Source organism: Pseudochaenichthys georgianus, chromosome 24, assembly GCF_902827115.2.
Source record: "Pseudochaenichthys georgianus chromosome 24, fPseGeo1.2, whole genome shotgun sequence".
Classification (NCBI taxonomy): Eukaryota; Metazoa; Chordata; class Actinopteri; order Perciformes; family Channichthyidae; genus Pseudochaenichthys; species Pseudochaenichthys georgianus.
Window position 1 is genome coordinate 7,189,986 of NC_047526.1, and position 23,581 is coordinate 7,213,566.

The 23,581-nt window shown below is 40.6% G+C and overlaps 1 protein-coding gene across 1 annotated transcript in view; it reads right to left on the bottom strand.

The window, feature by feature from the left end:
* Positions 1 to 614: 614 nt before the first annotated feature.
* ptchd4 (patched domain containing 4) overlaps positions 615 to 23,581 on the bottom strand; it is a 72,064-nt gene continuing 49,097 nt past the window's right edge. Inside the window, exon 3 of the mRNA XM_071202004.1 lies at positions 615 to 5,823. Within this exon, the coding sequence (XP_071058105.1) occupies positions 4,154 to 5,823 (1,670 nt within the window). The 3' untranslated portion in view covers positions 615 to 4,153. The remainder of the gene's footprint in view (positions 5,824 to 23,581) is intronic.

A 23,581-nucleotide genomic window follows, 5' to 3' on the forward strand; every position in this document is an offset into this window, starting at 1 on the left:
GCTGTAGAGCTCTATTGCTGGGATATTAAATGTGCAACTGACAATAGACCTACACATGTGCGTTTTCCTCTTGTATAAATGCATTGTAACCCATTCGAAACAAGTCGATGTTCAGTGGGCTTGGGACTAAGTGCTAAAGATATGTAGTTCAGAAAGATGAACACTTTGTTTGAGGTCTTTTTAGTGGATTTGTTGACAAGAGGAACATTTTAGAAAAATGTCATCTCGTTCTTTAAGTCGTTTGTCAAAAGAAGACAAAGCACACTTTGATAATGTGATTTTAAATATTGGATACATGCCGTTTCCATAACCCATCGGTAAGACCCAGTGTATGGCTTTAGAATAAACTCTATTAGATTATAATGTTACTATTGAAATACACAGGAGCCTAATCAGACATTACTCAGTATTGGCTATAATGCTAATTGTAACACATCTGAAGCATCGTGAATGTGAAGGTTGAGCTATAACAAATTAAGAAATGACCAAGAATGATGATCCAGCAGAGCCTAAAAGCTAAACAATAAAAACATTTGCTGCTATGCTATCATGTAATGGCTGTATTTCAGACATAAATTGGCGATGCCATTAAAATTAACTTATTTTCTAACCAGGTTTTAGAGTGATTATTACAAAGCCTGATAGACCGCTGTTGTTTAAAAAGGGCTGTTGAGTAAATAACTGTTATCTTAAACATGAGGGTGAATAGTATATTATTAAGAAGTCAAGACACAAACACAAACAATAAAAAGATGGCCTCAGTTTCCAGTATAAAAACGTGAATCATCAACAAACATTGACACTGCATTGTGCAAGAAATAAGATCTAGTATACTGGTAACATTCCACTGTTTATTACTGGCTTACTGTGTTCAACTTTTCTTCCCTTTTTTATTCTTTTTTTAAGAAAATTATGTCATTAAAAATCTTTCTATAGTATATTCTTTTCTTAAAAAATATAGAAAAGTGTAATTTACAGTTATTTTACACATGAAATTAACCTCTGGCTTCTGTTTTGGCACAGATATGACTAAAGTTGTTCTTTTGCAGCACATGGTGTTACAGAATATGCATCGAAACAACAAACATAAGTCACTACAGCGTAGCAAAAATAAAGAATACGCAGACTTCATACACAAAAATTAAATTCATGCATACATACATTACAGTGCCATGCAAACACAGTTCATTTTGGGTATTAAATTATTTAAGATTTGCATTTCTTTCCCGTGTTTCAAACATTTCATGCCTTCTTGCTATACATACATGACATGGCTTTTACATAATGTGACATTTACTGCAGCAGCTGTATGAAGTAGCCTGCCAAACACATCTACTTTCCAAGCATGGTTTGGTAAATAAAAATCCTAAGGTTCTTAGCATTTAAGATTACTTTCTAACTCCACAAAAGCTGCAAATGTGGTGACGGGTAATTCATGACTCTTTTTCACCTCTGCATCTAATTCTGCGGGTGGGTATAAGTGGGTTTAATAACCCTTTTGCTTCTTGTTAATGGCGAACTATCCCTCTTCACACCACAAGAAAACAGGTCAGCAGTGTCCTCTTAGTGATAGCCCCTTTAGAGCCAGCCAATCCCCTAAAAGCATATTATTGACTGGTCTGAAATCAGCCACATCTGCTCTTATACATGGTGTCTCTATCACATGCAGGAGGTCAGCTTCAGATTGGTATTCGTCAGAGCTGCTGACCTTGAGTGTCTTTGTATCGGGTCTCCAACATAGATTCTAATCGCGCCTTCGCACATTACCAGATAATATTGTGTACACTGGGGAGGTGGGAGCCATTTTAAGACTGAACATTGAGGAAGGGGATTTGCTATTTATTCCATGGACAAGACCAGCTCAGGGCCTAAATATGTCATTATTAGTCTTCCAGATAGACAGCCGAAGTCTCAACGTCACTTCCAGGAGAGTTCTGTTTCACTATTTTGCAGCTAGAATTAATTACTTGAAGAAGTTAAATGTTTACGAGGTTAAGTGTTTTTTATAGTACGTGCTATTATTTCACCCTTGATTATTGAACCAAAGTTTAAAGATTGATTTGCTGAACACAACATGGAAACACAGCATTTACCGTGAGCCATTTTTCTTATTTTAACAGAATATTCCTTAGCTTGTATTTGTCATGATTGATGCTCACCCTCAATAGTCTTAGGCTAGGGGTGAATGGAATTCATAAAGCAGCACTTGTTTGTGACATGAGGGTGCATGAACAACAACAACAGGCTAATAGACGCTAAAACGCTCTGCAGAGCTGAGGTGAACCATTATACAGATGTGTGATGATTATTTGTGACATTGTCTTTTGATCCATTGATCAAGTGTAGCTTTAAAGGCTGGCAAATACTAAATAGACAATGATTTTGCTTTTTCAAACATACTAACCATGTCTTTACAAAATGGAGTGAAGACCATACAAGGGCTATAGTTGATAGCAACCAATCCAGAACCTTCCGTCTACGTCAAGGCCGCGCCCCTTTTTGGGTGAAAACATTCTGTCATTTGACTGGCGGTACAGATTCTGGAAGGATGTTACCTATCACATAAAAAAAATTGGAATACTGTGCATTCGTCATTGGAGATCTATTTCAGTCTGCCAGTGGACTACTGGCAGGCAGCAGGTTAAAACTTAAACTGGGATTTCCTTGGCTTGTCATGTTTTATATTTTAATGCAGCGACTACAGTCACTACTTTGACTTTTAACAATTTGACGTTATTGTTATTAGCATCATAATGTAGCTGTGAAGTAATGTTTTTAGTTGTTGTTGTTTGACATGCAATACATGACACAGCAGCTTTAAGCATGATCCAACTATTTTTTCCGCTTTCCGCCAATTGTTTTTCTTAACCAGAAAGTGGGCGGGCCGTTGCCGGGCGGGCCGTTGCCAGGCTGTGACGTAGCGCTGCTCTTATCGATATGGTAGGGCTAGATTTATAGTAATTCTTTTAATGTAAATGTCAAATTTTTGCATGAGGCTTTCGTAGTTCTGGAACAACACCTGAAGGTAATGGTTTCACTTCGGCTATCTATCAGTTTTTCACATTATTCAGATATGGTGTACGTAACTAAAAGTGCCTTACTGCTTAATTAAAAGCCTGCTTCACAATCTTCATCTGAAAGACATTTAGTAGCAATCATTGAAATTAGCTTAAATAATTCATGATCCATGTTGACTTATATGAAAGTTTAAACTAACTGAGACGTTGTTGTTGTTATAGAACTCAGTCAAACTAAAATATACACTAGTTGGCACCACTGCTAGGTTTGGATAACATTCAGAGCAATAACCAGTGCCATGCCAGTAAGCTTGTGTAAGTTGATCACAGAGACATTCATTCTCTCACATAGACTTCCCATTGTTTTCAACCTGCTATAAAGTTCAATATTTCATGCCTCGGAAACACTCTTCACTTTTGGTTTTACTGGTCTGGTGCAAAAGCAGTTTAGGATTAACTTGAGTCATACTCAGGCTTGCTGCTTATTCAAATACTGCTGCACGACAGTCCCTTATCACCTCCTCTTCGTACGCTGCAGCCCACTGCAGTTCCTTTTACTCATTGCATACAACCTTATTTAACCTCTGGAATAGAGCAGACATATCTCCTGCTTATATTAACCGTGGCTGTATTCACACAATGCAATGTGCAAGGCAACTCTTCATAATGGACACAGTGTATGCCATCTGCCCTGTTCAGCTGTTAAGCTATTGTATGTTTCACAGAAAAGCATTTGGTGTGCTTTTCCCAGTTCCTCTCTTTCCACAGAATTTGGGATAGTTTCTTTTTGTTGGGTGTGAGGAGTAAGGTGCGTGCACTGTCGTCTCCTGCACAATTGGTTAGCAAAGTGTAAGCCCTAGAACAACTTCTTTGTATACCAAACGGTTGGGAGAGAGATTTAGAACCATGTTGCAGTTTGTGCAAATGAGATACACTGTCCAGACTGAAGGACTGAATGACTAACCAGTGGGTCTGCGCTCTACTCCAGCCAGCTTAGCTGCTATTGTTCGGGAGTTCCAACTCCTGAGGGGATATCTCGAACTCCCCTGCACCTCAAGAGGCGCTTTACCATTGGAGGACACCTCTAATCCATCAATAACTGACGGATAGCCACTCATACTCATTGCTAAAACTACTCAGACATTTGTCACATGATCAGGATTTTCCCTGACTTCAATGCATTCTATCTCCTCCCTTTCTCTTTCCCTCTCCCGCTCCCTCTCCCGCTCTTTACGCTTGGCCCTTTTCTTTTTCTTGTGTCTCGTTTTGGACGGCGGGAAGAAGGTCAGGAAGACGGGCAGGATGACGAAGCAGTGCAGCACAACGCAGCCCGCGATGAGAAGGGAGCACTTGAACAGTGTGTAGGTCAGATTGGAAGGCACAAACACCAGGGGCATGATCCCGATCACGAAGCAGGACGTGTTCTGCAGGATCGCCGCCCCGTGCTCCTCCAGTGCCAACTTGATGCATTGCGTCCTAGTGTGCTCATTGGCCAGCACAAAAGTGTACAAGTGTGGTGCACAGTGATCCATGGCGAAGTTGAGGGTATAAATAAGGCACAGGATTGAGATGCTGTCCATGCCAACGTTCCAGAGGGTCATCAAACCCAAGACGCCCAGCTCGACGGACGTTACTGTGAGGATGAGCCAGAAGTTACCCAAGGGGTTGATGACCAGGAAGAAAGTGAGGATGAGGATTGTGAGTACGCTGAAGCCTGAGGTCAGGATAGGCGAGATGACAGAGGAGCTGTAGCGGTCCATGAACACAAACGTAGGATTGAAGGCAATGAACTTGATGCTGTTGATCAGCATCAACGGACGAAGCTTCTCCAGAAGCTCCACCACCTCCTCTCGCTTCTTCTCCGTCGTCCGGGCAACCAAATACATCCGAGAGGCGATGATGTCGTACTCATCGGTCTCACGGTTCTTGGAGAATATGATGTCCTCAGAGAAGTGCTGGTACTCAGGGCTGCGCAGAAAGGAGCCCTTGAGGATTGTGATGAAGTCACCCTTGGTTGACGCACTCACATTCACCACCCGCAGGTAGTGGAAAAAGTTGTCCATCCAAGAGATCTTGTTGAAGCCATGACTCAAAGTCTTCAGGTGCTCCTGCACCGTGGAGTTCCAGTACTCGATGGGTTCGTAAATGTAAAACCCAATCACGGGACTGTAGTTACTGAAGTATTTCTGCTGGGTCAGGGCATACGAAACACTCGGAGAGTTACTCGCCAGCAGGTTCACAATATTTGATCCATCACTGATTTGTAAACATCCCATGAATGAGAAAGATGCGTAGATGAGATATAGAATGACCACAAAAGGTTTCACATAAGTGTTGGTAATCCATTCTGTGTAGTGCTCACGCAGGAAGTGCTGGATGAAGTGATTCTGGTAGGGGACGCTGTCGTGGTGCGTGGACAAGTCATGGCCGTCACTCATCATTGTTTTAAACCACGTGGGCTGGCGGTCCAGGTACTCCACTGAGGGGATTTTACAACAGAAAACACTGTGGTAGCGGTTCTGCTCCAGCTGTCCGGCAAACACCAGGCAGGAGCCGTAGAAGGAGAAGACATAGAAGTAGTTCACCAGGATGGCAACGCACATGCTCTGGCAGAAGATTTTCACCGACTCGATGTTGGTAAAAGGGCTAGCTCCCATGCCGAATGTGATGATGTAGAGTGAGCTGGTCATGGTGTAGCACACCATCACATCGGCAAAAGCGTCTGCCACACGCTCCTTGAAGGGAAGGTTCTCCCTCGTTCTCCTCCAGCCTGCCAGCAGCTCGAACACTCCTTTGGTTCCATGGCCTAAGAGAAAGAGAGCAAAGCAAGTCATAATTATGTTTAAACGTATGTATTTGCAGTATGTACAGTACAAATCACATGTTCAGGAAAATTGGCCCATTTGAATGATATACCTAACCCTTTTAACATGGGACCTATTGTTGCATGTAATGCTCCAAAATGTCCTTTGTAAGAAGCATTGCTTGACATACGGAAACTAGAGAAAGCTCCAATCGTGCAGTGATCAATTAATTGTGTAGACCAACCCAGAATGAAGCATACGTTTTGTGGCCAACACACGTTTTATGATGTGGACCTTATCCTGCTGTACAAAACTGACGTATTTTATGTCGTAGAAAAAAACAAGAACATCTCATAAGCTTGATCTTATTTCAGGCTTCTATGTAACATCACATTCAAAAAAACATTGACTGCTAAGTCTTTGACAGGTTTTAGGACAACAATCTATAGTTGAAAAACAGGAAACTCTAATATTTTAAGCAATTAAGTACAGAGAGAAGGTAACCTGTACATTTGTTGCCTCACTCATCACTCCCTAGACACCAACTGATTTTAATTTGCCACAGCTTTAACCTTGTAAGATGATATAAAATAGATATAACATTGGTCATGTATTAACAACCACTTATTGGCAGTGACTATAAAAAAAGGATTTGATGTGATTGTTTATCTGAATTATTGAGGCTCATTACCAACTGCTATCACAAATTACTTGAGCTTACATAAAACCAGTAAATATGTCAGGGTATACGCTGATGTCAGCCGATTTATATAACCCGCAATACTATACACTCTTCAATACAAAAGTAAAAAAGTAAAAAAAAGTAGTTTTTGGTGTTTTCAGCATTACTATTAAGGCGTCTTTGTATGAAACAACGGATTGAAAATAAAACTTCCTTGGTTTTACTCCACTAATAGAGACGCTGGCTTAGTGTTTTTTTTCAGGAGCTGTACACATTCCTCATTTCCATGCACTAGTGAGAAGCATCCAAATCTGTCTGCAGCAGGCCCATTCATGTGAGTCAAATATGTGGGATTTTCACCAGTAAAAAATATAGACATGAATACCCAACGTTCAAAGGCATATGGTCAGTAGTGCAAAATCTCCCACACAGGAACACCCGTCTGCCCACCCACCCACCCACCCGCCCGCCCACACTGTACATTTATTTGTAAAATGCCGGAGCTGCATTCCTGATGAGGGGGGAAAGTGCTGCGAGGGAATGTCCTATACATTTCTGAATGCTAGAATACATTTGAATGTTCCTCCACCATGTAAATATTTCAGTACAAGTGAACACCGCATTCAACCCATGCATATCTTTCTCAGCCAACATCAGCTTTTAAAAATTCCTTTCAAATCAAGCCACTGGAGGGACGTGAGAGGACTGTTACCCTTGACAGCATTGTAAATGTCCCCTTGTCTGTGACAGAGCATAAGTTCATTAGCTATAAAGGATCAGGCCTTTGTAATGAGTTGGCTGGATGGCATCTCCTGCTTTTAGTTTTATTAAGCAGTGCTGCAAGTCAATTCGTTAGTGTCAGTTGGTTTAAAGGGTGTGGAGAGAAGGAAAATTCATGCCCAGGGTTTTTCCAACATTACACCAGGGGCATTTCCCTTCACCAGTCACCAAATAGGACGTTATGTACCGTGTTGTTTTCTGACCATGATTCGAAAAGCTCTGTGATTAATTTACAGTGATTGATTGCTGGCAGGAGGTGGGGGATAAAAAATAATGAGACCATCTGGTTAAGTGCCCCTGGTTAGTATCATCGATTACACCACTGAAGGATTCTTACTAGAATGTTTTTACCATAGCAATAATAAGTGTTAAAGTATGTATCTTAGGAGGTATTCGTTCACTTATGCAACAATACTTAGGATTTGGGCTGCACAACTTTGAATATTATTGAAAATTAAATAACGCGGTTATTTAGACTGATATTGCAATTGGAATATAATATGCAATATTAGGAATGCTAGATTTACATACCTAGAGACATTGACAAGTACCAACAGTATATTTATATCTCGCCCTGTCAATAAGCCTCACCTTCTTGGCAAAAAACGGTATTGTTTTTGAAGTGGTGGAGAGACAATGCACAGTTTTACCCACTGCTGTCATTAGGGGTGTAACGGTTCACAGAAGTCACGGTTCGGTTCGTACCTCGGTTTGGAGGTCACGGTTCGGTACGGATTCGGTACAACAAGAAAAAGAAAAAAAAAGTCCCAAATGCATAATTCCAGGTTTGTTGTTATTTATTTTTTAACAGTAGTGCAAGTTTCAGTTTAAAAATAAGGAACTCTGACATTTTGAATAATTAACTGTATTAAACAGTTACAAATAAACCACAAGCAGTACCACACACACTCAGATGGCCATAGTATCTATAATGGCTGATGTCAAACAAAAAGGTTTCATCAAGCTGTGAAACTAAAAAGAATGTATTGAAAATAATACATTAATAATAAGAAATTGTTTCAAGGGCGCATAGTCTTTGAAAAACATATTCCAAAAGCTTCCGTGATTTATTTTGGTCTCTCGGCTTTCATGTTTATTGGCTTCTTAAAAACAGCGGGGATAAGCTGTTGAACTGCTGTTGTCTTTTGCCGGGCTCCGGTGATTGGCAAATCTGGCTGATGCCTTCTGATATGATTTAGCATGTTTGGCGTGTGTTACCATTAGCATACCGCACCGCTGTCTAACAACGCCGACACACCGTCCTCGTCCGATCCACCACTCGCACACTTCATCGTTATTGTAGTCCACAGGGAACCCGAAATGTTCCCACACAGCTGATTTAAAAGAAGCAGGTGGGTTCTAGCTCCTGTGTGTTATCTGAAATCGCCATACTAACTTTTCTTCTTCTTGTAGGCTATTTTGTTCGTTTTGTTGTTGTGTTTTCTTCTTGTTCTTCATTTGTTGTTTAATGGCGGCTGGCAAACAGCTTTTAGGCGCAATACCGCCCCCTGGATTATAAATAGTGTAGTGGATGCTGCCCTGAATGACAGACTTTTTTCCCACTTGTAAAAAAAAAGGCGTATTCGCCGTGTGACTGCATGTGCCGAACCGTGACGTCCGAACCGTGACGGTACGGGACGAATACGGATACCGTTACACCCCTAGCTGTCACCCATGGCCACAGCATATCGCTCTGTCCCACAGAGGTGGCGTTAGACTTTTTCGCTGTCCAAAAATGTATGTCAGTTCTGAACTCGCCACTAACGTGTCGCACTGACACGGGGGGAGAGAGAGAGAGCACGCTTTTGAACTGTCAACGGGGGGACGGGACGGTGTTATGCCGTGTTATGCATGCCCACCGAGATATGCATGTACCTCGCGGGAGCGTGCACAGCGTAAAGCAAAAACTCCCAGACATTTCAATGATCTGTACGGCAAAGTACGGTTTGGAAACTATATCATTTCCTTTTGGAGGGCATGCATAACACCAGAGCCTTGCTGCGGGGAAACTTTGGCGCTGTTCCGAGTTTGTTCTAATCTGTGAAAATGACAGACTGCTTTCAGATTTTTCTGTCATTGTTAAAAAATATACAATCGGTCAACGCGACCACAGCTGTCCCAGCAACATCAGTACCACATTGAGAGAGTTTTTTCCACAGCAGGGGATATTTTAAACTCCCAAACATCCCAGCTTCTACCTGGAAATGTGGACATGCTCATATTCCTAAAAACCTGTCTGATGATGCTGAGTGACTGAGTTAGTGTTGAGTTACTTGAAAAACTAAAGTGAAACTTTCTTTGGTACTAGTAGGTAAAAAAACAGTGGTTGTTCTTGTTCCAGTCTGTTTTCCTTTATTTTTCAATATCGCGATAAATACCTTACCGACTTGTTATCGAGATATTATCGTACCGTGAGTTTTTGGTATCGTTACATCCAGTGTGCGAAATACCCGTCAATAATCGGGGGGGTCCCCATCTCCCGTTTATTGCGCAAAATACCGGTCGAAGATTTCTCAATATGTAGTAGGCCTCCTATACAATATTCCATGGATGCAAGCCAAGACAATCAGTAGTCTATAGCAGCGTTTCTCAACCGGGGCGCCGTCTGGCGTCTTCAGGGGTGCCGTCAAATAATTCTATATTCTGACGTTCATATGAATGTACGAATACGTGACCGCTAAAGAGCCGCCTGTTTTCGATTCCATGCGAGGAACTGCTTTTTCCAGCCAAAATAGAAGATATTTGTCAATAAATGTTTTGAATTATGAATACTGGACATGGGAAGCTTAAAAACATTTTAGTGACCATTGCAAGTGACAAATACATATTATAATTTGAGACCCCCCTCAAATTTAGCTGTTGAGACTTTCAGGGGGGCTCAGGTGTTAATCAGGTGGGATGAGCTCCCCCGGACCCCCCCGTATTTCGCTCACTGGTTACATCCCTAATCATTACCATACGACAATGTACTCTCTCAAGTCTTAGGGACAGCTGTTGGCAACGTCAATTTCAGAGTAGCAAGACAATTCCAGAAAAACTAAATTGGACACAGGTAGCCTTTCCTGGTAGCTATCGTATCTACTTCAACATTAACATCTAAAAGCATATGCTGCTAATGTGAAATTTAAGTTGTAGTAGATAAGATAAAACATTTTAAAACACAGATGAGACCTTTGAAACAGATTGAGACTATAGTGTTGGCACTCTGTCTGCTTTCTAGTAGGAGTACAATCAATGACACTTGAGATTTCACACCTGTCTTGTCTTTCTGTGAAACTACCTTTGTCTTTGAAAGCTGTATGCTCAAATGTCAGAAGAATACTAATTAGAAGGACGAGAGAGAAGTGAACAAGTGCAATCAAAGATGAAATACAGCAGAGACTGGCTGAGGAGATACGTATTTCCCACCATGTCAAACTAAGACAGGCGCACCACTGGGCAACATGTTTGAAGTCAGCAACAAGAACAGCAAGGATAGCACACAAAAGCTCGTCAGGACATTCGACTTTGAAAATTATTTCATATAACATATTTTGGAAATCCAGTGATTATAAAAAAAAACACGATGACTTAAAATGTTGTATTTGCGTAAATGGTTTATCTTTTGGCCGATAGCTCAGTGCTTTTTTTGACATAATGGAGACACGGTTGGATTGTAAATTCAAACTTAGCCTGTATAGTTATTCAAAAAGAAGAAATAAAATATCACTTAAAGGTAGGGTAGGTAATTTTGGAGAAACCAGCTCGAGTGCGCTAGAATTTGAAAATCCACAACCGGAAAAAATCTGCCACTGTCACGATCTGTCTGTGTTGTGTTTTGTCTTGTCTAGATCTGTCTTTGGTTTCCTGTCTGTTGTGTTTCCCTCCTACCTGTTTTCCTGATTGTGTTCACCTGGTGCCCCTGTGTTTTCTTCTCCCTCCTCACCTGTCTCTTGTTTCTTTGATTAGTCCTGTGTGTATTTCAGTGCTGGTTTTTCTGTCTGTCTTTGATAGATCCTTGTTTGTCTGTGACTGTGTTCACGGGGTAGTGTTCTGTTTGTCACTTAACCTTGAAATAAAGATATTTTCTGTTCAATCTGCATTTGGGTCCTGCCTGCTTCACTCACCCTGACAGCCACTTCCTTACAGAGCCCCTCCTCCAACACACACGAACGCGCATATGACCAATGGGGGCACGAGGTACGTTTGTGCACAGATGGAAGGCTGACAGGCAGGTAGGCCATCCAGTTACTTTAGCCGGGCCGGCTCAGATGATTGGTTGTGCTTTTTACAGTACTACGGCTTCCATAGATGAGATTTTTGTATGTGTTTATTGTCAAAGCATTTCATATATTCATTGCTATCGAGATGTTAAGAGCATTCCATGGAATATAACAAAGTGTTTCTGAAATAAATTACATACCCCACCTTTTAATTAAAATTAAAAAGTACAAACCAAAAACAATTAGTTCTTACCTAGAGTTGTTACCTAACTGCTCCTAATACATGGTGTTGTGCTGTGTACACATAGAAATTCATCTGAATCCACTATTTCCATTTCATATTTACACCCTCAGGAGTAACTGATACTAATACATGTCCCATTTAGATGAGGAATGACATATCTGGCCTGATAAATAAGCTGTTTAGTAATGTTTCACTCGTAACCGTAGTGCAAATGAACTAAAAAATAAAACGGCTGGACAGTGCACCAGCTTTAATCAATGACAGAGTGGAGGAAGCAGGAGGGAGAGGAGCACATGACTGCCGCTCAATGTTAATCAGATTTGGAGGGAACCGACAATTTTCTGAATGCTGATAGATGCAAAACTTAATGTCCAATTCTTTACTTGGGCCTCTGGGACCGTTAGGAATGAATGATGAGAGAAGAGCGGGGTGGTGTAACAAGAGACATAAGGAGACTGCATTCCCCATTATTGCAGAGATAAAACTTCACCAGTGTCACAATGAACACCCCTGAACACACACACACACACACACACACACACACACACACACACACACACACACACACACACACACACACACACACACACACACACACACACACACACACACACACACACACACACACACACACACACACACACACACACACACACACACACACACACACACACACACACACACACACACACACACACACACACACACACACCCACACACACACACACACACACACTCTATGACTACCTGCTTAGAGCTTTATAGCCACAGCTATGGCTCTGCAGGGAAGACCACGCTCATATAATCTGTTGCTCTCGCCATCTTCACCCACTCACAGATGCTGTGGAACAAACACCCACATGCTGAGAGTAAATTAACTAGTCTGCCTCCTTTTACCGCCTCCTTTTTCTCTATGAAACTGCTTTTGGTGAAACACATTTTCTGGGAGCTGCAGTAAAGGGCAAACAGTCCTAAAAAGCTGTAAAAAGCCAGTTATCAGCCTGCGAAAAACAATACAAGTGTGCTTTACAAGCGGCGTGGTTTAGCTTTTTCCCAAGTGTATCTGCTATTTTCTACAATGAGATCATTTTGTCAGTATTTTTTCGGTAATGATACCATTGGAGAGTCCGTCGGGATTCTTGGACTGAAATAAAAATCAACAATCTGAATTAAAGCCGGAATTTGAATAAAGGCTTCCCTTTATTTGTGACCCGCTCTATCGAAATTAGTTGGAAGTCGCAACGGCTCATTTAAAAATATACGTGGATTTACGTAAAAAACTATTTTTTCGGGGTTCGGGTGTTTTGTTTGATTTTAAACAAACAAAGTCTTGGCTTTCAGAATATGAAACTTTTATTTCCAAAATCACACGATAAATACATTTTTGAAGCTTGTAAAGGGACGAAGACAGGCACCTCTCACTCGCAATCTGCTCTTCCGCAGCGCCGCCCCCCCCTCCCTCCGGCTGAAATTATGAATGTCAGAGTATAGTAATCCCAACAACCCGCTGCTGCAGATACACACTTTACAACATCAGGAGGATACGTCCCCAGCTGACCCAGAAAGTGACGCAGGTTCTGGTCCAGGCTCTCGTCATCTCACGCCTAGACTACTGCAACTCCCTCCTGGCTGGTCTACCTGCATGTGCCATCCGACCTCTGCAGCTCATCCAGAATGCAGCGGCTCGTCTGGTCTTCAACCTTCCTACATTTTCCCACACCAAGTTCCCATCAGCAAAAACATGTGGGTTTGCTATCCTGGCTCCAAAATGGTGGAATGAGCTCCCCATTGACATCAGGACAGCAGATAGCTTACACACCTTCCGGCGCAGACTGAAAACTCATCTCTTTCGACTCCACTTAGAGCGGTAGAACTATTAACAAAGCACTTATATACTAATAAAGGACTGGCTTATCTAAAGCCAGTTGAGTAGCACTTGAAATGTTTGGCTCTATGAAACCTGATGTACTTATATGATTCTGTTTTCTTCAAGTTTGTATTTTGTTGGTCGAACGCACTTATTGTAAGTCGCTTTGGATAAAAGCGTCAGCTAAATGCAATGTAATGTAATGTAATCATAGATAACATGGCAGGGTCCGTTACAGTTTGTTTTCATCTGATTTCAAATAAACAAAGTATTGGCTTTCAGAATATTAAACTTGTTTCTGCAAATTCAGATGATAAATACAACTTTGAAGCTTGTAACGGCATAATTACAAGCGGAGAACTGAGTAACTTAACGTCACAGCAGGCATAACAACAGCCGGTGTTTCTCGTGAGTGTTTTCCCCGGGAAACAAACACAATACACACAAACGCAAAATTACACAAACACACACACACGTATACACACACTCGTGAGCTTCCCCTCCAAACGAAAATATCTTCCCTCCGTAGTATTTTGATCATTTGCTCCACTAATAATCAATCAGATCGATGGATTCCAGAGAAGAGGAAACTTTAAAGGCCTTTTTCTCAAAATGATAACTCTGTGACAGTCATTATATAATGTGACATATTTCGCTTAATATTTGGAGTACAAAAACAATCCTGATATCATTAGAAAGCTAGGAATATCCTCTTTCCAACAGTGTATACAACTGAAAATGTGTCTTCGGGTCAATGCGACTGATTTCGATGGAGCAGGTCACATTTTAATTATCTTTTAGTCACTCATTGAGAAATTGGACAATGTTTTAATCAACCCCTCTCAAAAGATCTGTTGGCACCAGAGATGTTACTCTAGATGTGGATGTGATTGTTTATTGTACAACAGATTGATTGTAGATGCCCGGTTCTCTTATGTGGCATCCCTCAGGGGTCAATCCTGGGTCCTCTGTTATTCTGTATCTATATGCTCCTATCTTTGGAGACAATATAATAATGTCATGTGGATGCACAACCAACTGTCCAATCCTGAGCCTCGCTACTCGATATCAAAATAATTTACAGTAAGGTGTTTGTTTTTGATTTTTCCAAAATCAAAATTACAAGCACTAATTTCGTCAAACAGAAAGGTGTTAAGACAGCTGTACTGATTAAATTAGAAGCATATAAGTTCTTTCATATGTATATACATAATACAACTGCTAAGTAGTTGTCCTTGCAATACAAGATCAATGCTGCCATTTCATTAGGTCATTAAAATGCTGACTTTTCATGTGAGTCGTGCTGCTTCGGCCTCAGGTTTTTCTAACTAAGCATTTCAATTTATAAAGAAGAACCATTGAGAATGGTTTTCAGTTTAGTTTGATTCCACTGGAAACATTAAAAAGTCTCCAAGAGATGGCTTTTTTCAGCCTGCTTTTGTTTACCTATGTCTGAAATCAACGTCACATCCAACAATTAAGGCGAGACACTACAGTTGAATAGGGTACATTTTTTTTAACTTTAAGATATCAGCTAGAGATTTCTCCAGTTAATTACTTACATTAAGACAATTGTTTTTTGTATTACAAGTTTTCTGAAATAGCATATTTAAATATGCGCATATTTTAACATTTCAGGAACACAAATCTGAACATTTGATAAGGCCAGGCTCAAAATTCTTGTTTAATTTTGTAGTCATATTAGAATCTAAAGTTTTTACAGAAGGGATTTTGGATATCTCTTTTTATCACTCCATAAATCTGAAAATACTGCCCTAAAATATCAATTTTGCCATGTTCTTAGGTGTCAAATGTTATATAATTCAGGCTGTAAAAACCTTCAGAATATTGATAGGAATATAACTGGAAGGTTTGGTGTATGTAAGTGCTACTGAAGTGGACATTTCTCACTCAGAATAGGAGAAAAAACTAATTTTGAGAAAACAACCTTTAACCCTTAAAGACCGAGCGAGCCGCCCGCGGCTTCAGAGAGGTAGCGTTCTAAAACGCTTATTAACTTATTAGTAAATTATTGTTTGTGTCGCATTTATCGGTTGCTATTTCTGTATAACCCCGTAAATAATTCGTCCTAAGAGTATTTATAATGCATGGCCACTTGCCGTAATTGTGTCATAAAGTGAAGTCCTGAGCTCAAGAATCACTATCAATAGAGGCTACTATTTATTTTTTCAGTAAAAAAACGTCAAGCAATAGAGTACCTTTCATTTATTGCCTCATTCCGCTTGCCCTCTTTGGTTGTTTGTTATAAGGTCTAATGTTATTAGATTCATTGCATTACAATTTTGTTACTGATTCCATCAACTAGTAATGTTAGCAGAGCGATAAAGTGTGTATCAAATCAAAAGTTGAGACTGTGTTTAGAAAATAGATAGGATGACACTGGAGAAATAAAAGCAATAAAGGAAATAAAATAAATTCAGACATTTATATCTGTATATTTTCCTCCCTTTTATTTTAGTCCAAAGCATGAGAGAGGGGATGCACAAGCCACTGTCCCCATCAGTAGGCCTCCTTCAAACCGAGAGGGAAAATAATGTGGCCAGGAGGGTGCAGCATCCAGAAAAAAGGCCTAACCAAACCGTACCGTACCTCGATGACAGCCCCCCTGCGTTAATAACGCGTTAACGCAAAAAAAAATTAACGCCACTAATTATTTTAATGCAATTAACGCATGTGTATTTTTTTTCCTCGACCGCCACGTAGTTTCAGAGCGCATCGAGTTTAAAATACCATCTACAAGCTGATGCTGACAGCCCCGCTCCTGCCGCCCGCTTGTGGCAGACCACACTTCCACGCTCACCGGCAGGCACCGACTGGCTATTGGGAGGATCGGGAGGGTGTGTGTATGTGTGGCCCGAGCGAGCGAGAGAGAGACCTTACGTGCATTGTTGTTGTTAGCATCTGGTGCTAGCTAGCTGCACTAACGGATATAAGGAGCTGTTTAAATGAAAACAGAGGAGCGCACTTGACTTTATGCAGGTAGCCAGACAGTGGGACATTGTACGAAAAGTCAGCACACTCAGCACGGATAGTGCGCAACATGATTGCAGCGTCCAGGCAGCTCCCGTTCGCGCATATGCCTTGAGTTGCACATAGCTCCAACGATCTCACACACACACACACACACACACACACACACACACACACACACACACACACACACACACACACACACACACACACACACACACACACACACACACACACACACACACACACACACACACACACACACACACACACACACACACACACACACACACACACACACACACACACACACACAATTTGTATTGTATTATTGTATGAGAGAGGTTCCAGATTGAATTGAGGCGAATATTTGTAATGTTCAGAGGTTGTTGTGTTTAATATTCATGAGAATATTTGTCATTGTTCAAATGATAATAAACATTAGCATAAAGCATATTTGTCCACTCATATGTTGATAAGAGTATTAAAAACTTGAAAAATATTCCTCTAAGGTATTTAGAACAGATACAACATTTGCGATTAATCGCGATTAATCGCGATTAAATATTTTAATCGACTGACAGCCCTAAAAAAAACATCTCTGACCCCAGAATCCAATCCAATCCATTTTATCTCTATTGCACATTTCAAAACAACAGAGTTGAACAAAGTGCGGTACATCAACAACTGTATAAAAACATAGCATAAATACATAAAAACAGACAGGACATGAAGCAAATGTAAAACACGAGACAATGAAACCAGATCAGAAGCCACCGACTGAAAAACTCTCCTACATGACGTAAAACAATACAAAACACTAGTAAGATAGAAACTAGGGATGTAACGATATACCGAATATCGCGGTAAATAAACGTCCCAATACCGTTGTGAGACTGACAAAATCTACCGCGATTTAAACTTTTTTTTTTTTAAACACTTTTTTTTGTTTTAAACCTTTATTTAACCAGGTGGTCCCATTGAGATCATCAATCTCTTTTTCAAGGGAGACCTGTCCAACATGGCAGCAAGTAGGTTACAACATTAACATAAAACAACAGATAACACAAAAGGACACCGTATTTACAGGGCTACATTTACACACCTAGAGACATTGACAAGTACCAACAGTATATTTATATCTCTGTCAATAAGCCTCACCTTCTTGGCAAAAACTGTATTGTTTTTGAAGTGGTGGAGAGACAATGCACAGTTTGATCCACTGCTGTCACCCATGGCCAAAGCATATATCTCCGTCCCACTGAGGTGGCGTTAGACTTTTTCGCTGTCCGTCATTTTGACAGACAGGATCGTAAAATGTCCGTCATAATCCCTTATTACCCGTCGGGTCTGAACAGTTCACGAGAGAGCACGCTCATGCCGTGTGTGCATGCACCTCGCGGGAGCGCACACAGCGTAAAGCAAAACCTCCCAGACATGTATTGATCTGTACGGCAAAGTACGGTTTGGAAACTATATCATTTCCTTTTGGAGGGCATGCATAACACGGCATAACATCAGAGCCTCGCTGCGGGGAAACGTTGGCGCTGTTCCGAGTTTGTTCTACTCTGTCAAAATGACAGACTGCTTTCAGATTTTTCCATCATTGTTAAATAAAATATTCGGTTAACGCGACCACTGCTGTCCCAGCAACATCAGTACCAAGCGAGAGAGTTTTTTCCCAGAGCAGGGGATATTGTAAATGCCAAAACATCCCAGCTTATAAATACCTGGAAATGTGGACATTCTCATATTCCTAAAAATCTGTCTGATGATGCTGAGTGAGTGACTAGTGAGTTTGAGTTGAGTAACTTCAAAAACTAAGGTGAAACTTGATTTATTTTATTGCAGGGTCTGATTATTAAATGTCCTTGTTTATTTGTGAGATGCAGTGGCACAAAGAAAATGCCTACTTTGTTTGGTAGTACAAAGAAAAACCAAAGAAAACACCGGTTTTCTTATTCCAGTCTGTTACTGTCACTTTCTTTTTGACACTTTAAAATCCTGCTATCATACTAAAATGCTACTAAAATTGTATAACATTTTTTTTTTTTCCTTTTTTCCTTTATTATTCAATAACGCGATAAATACCGTACCGTGGACTTGTTATCGCGATATTATCGTACCGTGAGTTTTTGGTATCGTTACATCCCTAATAAAAACCCAAATGTAATGTTATGGAATCAAAATAGCACAAACTCAAAACATTTACCAGTGCATGAAAAACGATGTTTTTGCCTGCCGTGTCGCGCCTTAACTATCAATCTTGAGACCTGCATATTTGCAATGCTCAATTGGAAAGCTTGACAGACTTCAGACATGATGCACAAACTAAGAAGAGTGGAGTATTTGGTAATTTGTATTTCTCAATGTAGCATCCTATTGCTATGGATTTGTCCTTAATTTATTCTTACATTTATGATATAAAGGTACAAAGGTCCATTTAACTCTCCTGGTCCAAGGTTAGTTTAATTTGCAAGTCTAAATGAGTGGAATGTCATATCTGATCTGTATTGTGATGCCAAGGTCACTAAAGGAGTGCAGTTTGGTTTTATTTGAAGCATATATCCACTTTTAGGTCATGATCCCCCCTCCTCTCGCAGACCAAATAAAGATTTATAATTGAATCTCGTCCAGGCTTACACGGTATCCTAGCCTCAGCATGCACTTATACGCATGACCTCATAATTTCCATTCTATGACCCTGCCTGACTGCTTTGAGCATTGAATTCTGGTAAATATGTGGTCACTATTAATGATTTAGCCGGCTTTAGCCAATTGTTACCTGATTGATTTTGCACAGACAGCAGCTGCAAAGCACAACTTCAAAGCTTCTGTGCACCCTTTGACTAAATCAATCTCCCTACTATAATGGGGCACAGCCTGTGCTGACAGCTAGCCACTACAGCAGTGTATCAGACAAGATGGATAAAGTGAGAAAGAAAGATAGGATGCTGTAGCTCAGAATGAAAGGATGAATAGGCAAGAGGAGTTGTATCTCGAGCCTCTCCCCGATGCAGGTCCTCCCCTGAATGGATTGCAAGAGGGCAGTTTGTCACCGCCTGTCTGTATTTCTTGCCGAGAAAAACAGGCAGGGGAGAAAATAATATCACTCATTGTCTCACAGCCTGACTACTTTGCTCCTATAATGGAGGCCCAACCTGCCTTTTTCTCCTCTCCTCCCCTGGTCGAACGAAAAGCCAAAGCAATTAAACTACTGCTCTAAAACTGGCATGCAGACCCTCAAAACACATCCATCACAGGGAGAGAATGTGTCAGTTGCACCCACCCATTATGGATGAAGAAAATACAAAACCATTTGCACATTCATATCAATATATGGGTGGTATACATCCTATAAACTACAAAATCGTTATGATCTTGGTTTTTGTGTTCCTGTTTTATTTAGAAAATTATTCTCTACTTGTCCTTTATGTTTTCCCGCCCTTTGTGATTGTCTGCCCCATCCTGATTTGTTCCACCTGTGTGTAGTCACCTGCTGCCCCATTGTTTTGCCTGCACTCTCCAGCTGTGTCTTAAAGTTAATGTGATGAGTGGCTCTACCTGTATATGTGTGTCTTTTCCAGTGTTCTATGTCATTCCGTCGTCAATGTTTCCAGTCCATGTTTCCCGTGTTGTGGTCCTGCTCCACAAGTTTTTTTCTCTTTGTTTTCCGCCTGAGCTTTCTCCCTGTGGATTTGCTGCTTGTGTTTTGTCGTGTCATCATCATGTTGTGTTCCACAATGTTGTGCTTTGTTACTTTTCTTTTTATTTCCTTATCCTGCGACCTTTGTTTCTTGTATTTTGTACCAGCTTTACTTATATCAGCTTTAATCTGTAAAATGTAATGTACAGTACACTTCCACAGTGTTACCTCCATTTGATGGCCTTGCTAATTGCAGCTCATACACTTTTTCAGCTGGTGGTGAGTTCGACCATGCTGGAGTAATTACTATGGAAGTCATTTCCCAAACTGGAGGGTGGGGTTCACTGCAATAAACAGAAAATAACAAGTTAAATAAACTCATGTTTATTTGGCTTGAAATCACTTAAATCCCCAGAAAACCCATTTTCCCAATCAGATTCTAACTATGAGCCTCCTAAATTGGACCTACATTGACCAACATTCAGCTATTAGCTAGCTTTTTCATTGGTTTATTTATTATTTGTATATATTGATTTGGTTTGTCCATGTACAAACTCATTTATTTATATAACTAAACCCAAATAAAGAAACATGGCTTATTGTATGCCTTGTATCAGAATGCTTTTTTGTTGTTGTATGTGAATGGAACAAAAATAGATAATAATAAATACAAATGATAATTAAAAAAGGTGTATATGCTACCTTTCGACGATAATAAAATGACCTTAAAACAGGTCAAATCTTATATCTCTATCATGATACAATGATTGATAGTTAAATATCATTCACTTCATTGCAGACAGATTGACGCAAACCACATAAAATGTATTTTGAATAAAAAAATAAAAATGCTGTTCTCTGTTTTTAATATCTGCAAACTGTTCTGCATCACAAATATTGCTCAACTTGTATGACACACACACACACACACACACACACACACACACACACACACACACACACACACACACACACACACACACACACACACACACACACACACACACACACACACACACACACACACACACACACACACACACACATACCATGTATACATCACTTCAGGGGACATTACATTGACTTATCCTAACCTTAACCAACACATGCCTAACCCTAACCAAGTCTTCACCCTAAAATTAATGGACCTCCATTATGTCCCCATAAGGGAGGCGAGTCCCCACACGTGACTGTGTGAGCAGATGCAGGTCCTCACAAGGAGAGTAATGCTAGGACACACACACACACACACACACACACACACACACACACACACACACACACACACACACACACACACACACACACACACACACACACACACACACACACACACACACACACACACACACACACACACACACACACAGTCAGCAGCAACGCTATCCTGGGTTTTGAGTATGGAGTGTGGTTGGGTTTGCCCCTAGCACATTTTGGAATTTTCATTTAGAACGTTTTCTCTCTTCTGGAAGAAAATATATGTGCTACTTCTTTTCTGCAGCAATACGAGTTCATATCTAGATGTGTTTTTCTCTGCTACAAATCAAATAAAGTACACCAGATGTAACCACTTATCGCACATTTCCACTACAGCGCGGTTTAAGCGTGCCGTGCCCGGCCCGTTTTTTGTTGCGTTTCCACTAGGTGTAGCGGGTACTTTTTCACAGTTTTCTTGCTCTCCAAAATTGAGGTTCTTTCCGGGCCAACAACCGGGCTGAGTATGCTAAACTAATGCTACCTTTTAAAATGCGTGTTTTCTGAATGGAGATCGGCTAATCAATGCTCCGACCGTCCACACTCACAACAACAGCCTATACAGACATAAATAAACCAGTGACTGTATTCGCCATGACACAGGCAGTCTGTGGTTTGCACTTGTTTAATTTTTGTCTAGTTTCTGAACAGATATGAGAAGCTGTGAGCTCTGAGGTCTAACAGCTAACGGCTGATGTTGGTTTTGTGTTTCGCATTGAAGATGATGTCACGGCTCTGCCTACACTGCGTTACTATAGTTACTACCCCAGTTCCTAAACTGTAATAGAAACGCAGCATAAAGTGAGCCTGGCCTACCAAGGCCTAACTATACCGTACTAAGCTGTGCGAGGCCCTGCAGTGGAAATGCACCATTAGAGTCAGAAGAAGTAGCTTTCTGTAGATATGTGAAGTGTTGAGACTAGGCTGCATTCCTCTGTTTATTTATAGGCTTCTTTCTGCTTGTGTCAGACTTTACATACATTAGTTAAAAAGTGTCCTCTATGATTCGTATAACACCACACTTATATAGCATATAACTATTTAACAACATATATAAATACCAGGCTTTGCGAATAATGGAATAGCCTACATGTAAAGGGATTACATAATCAGGATACACAAAAGGTCACTGTAATCCTTTACATTTAAATAACGTTTAATCAGATTACTGGTACATTTGTGAAAAACATTGATAACTAGCAGGATTACAATGGTACAAAACATTTTTAAATAAACAACTTTATGCATGAGTTTCACAACAAGTGAAAGTCTCAAGTAAACCATTGCTAATCTTCCAGTTCATTATCGTGGACAAGTTCAAAGAAGGTGGAGATTTCACCATTATTTCCTGTCTAAAGGAGAAACAGGAAACACGTACGAACACATTTTTGAGACTAAACGTGTTAGTCACAAAATAGACCTGTTATAATAAACACGTTTTGTTCAGCAGGATAATCTCCACATTTTAACAACACTTTTATGGGTTTTGAAGGGTAAATGAATTTGGTAAAAAGCTTTAGTCTAGAAACAAACATCATCACAGTCACGTGGCCTGCAAACCACCACACCACAGCTAAGCTAAAGGCGGCTATCAATCAATCAATCAATCAATCAATCAATCAATCAATCAATCAATCAATCAATCAATCAATCAATGTTTATTTATATAGCCCAATATCACAAATGTTACATTTGTCTCAGTGGTCTTCACAGTGTGTACAGAATATCAGTATGACAATACGACACCCTCTGTCCTTAGACCCTCACATCGTACAAGGAAAAACTTCCAAAGAAAACCCAGTTTAAAGGGAAAAATGGGAGAAACCTCAGGGAGAGCAACAGAGGAGGGATCCCTCTCCCAGGACGGACAGACGTGCAATAGATGCCGTGTGTAAATTGAAAAGATAATACATTTGCAACATAGGTAGTCCAAATGTTTGGAAATGCATGTGTGTATAATAGGAAGATGAATCCACGAGGATATCCACCCAGGACCGATGATCCAGGAACACAGCCACAACTCAAGATCCAGGGCTCGCGATCCAGGACACAGGGCCGCAGGATCATCCATGACTCCGGATCCCGGCGTATATA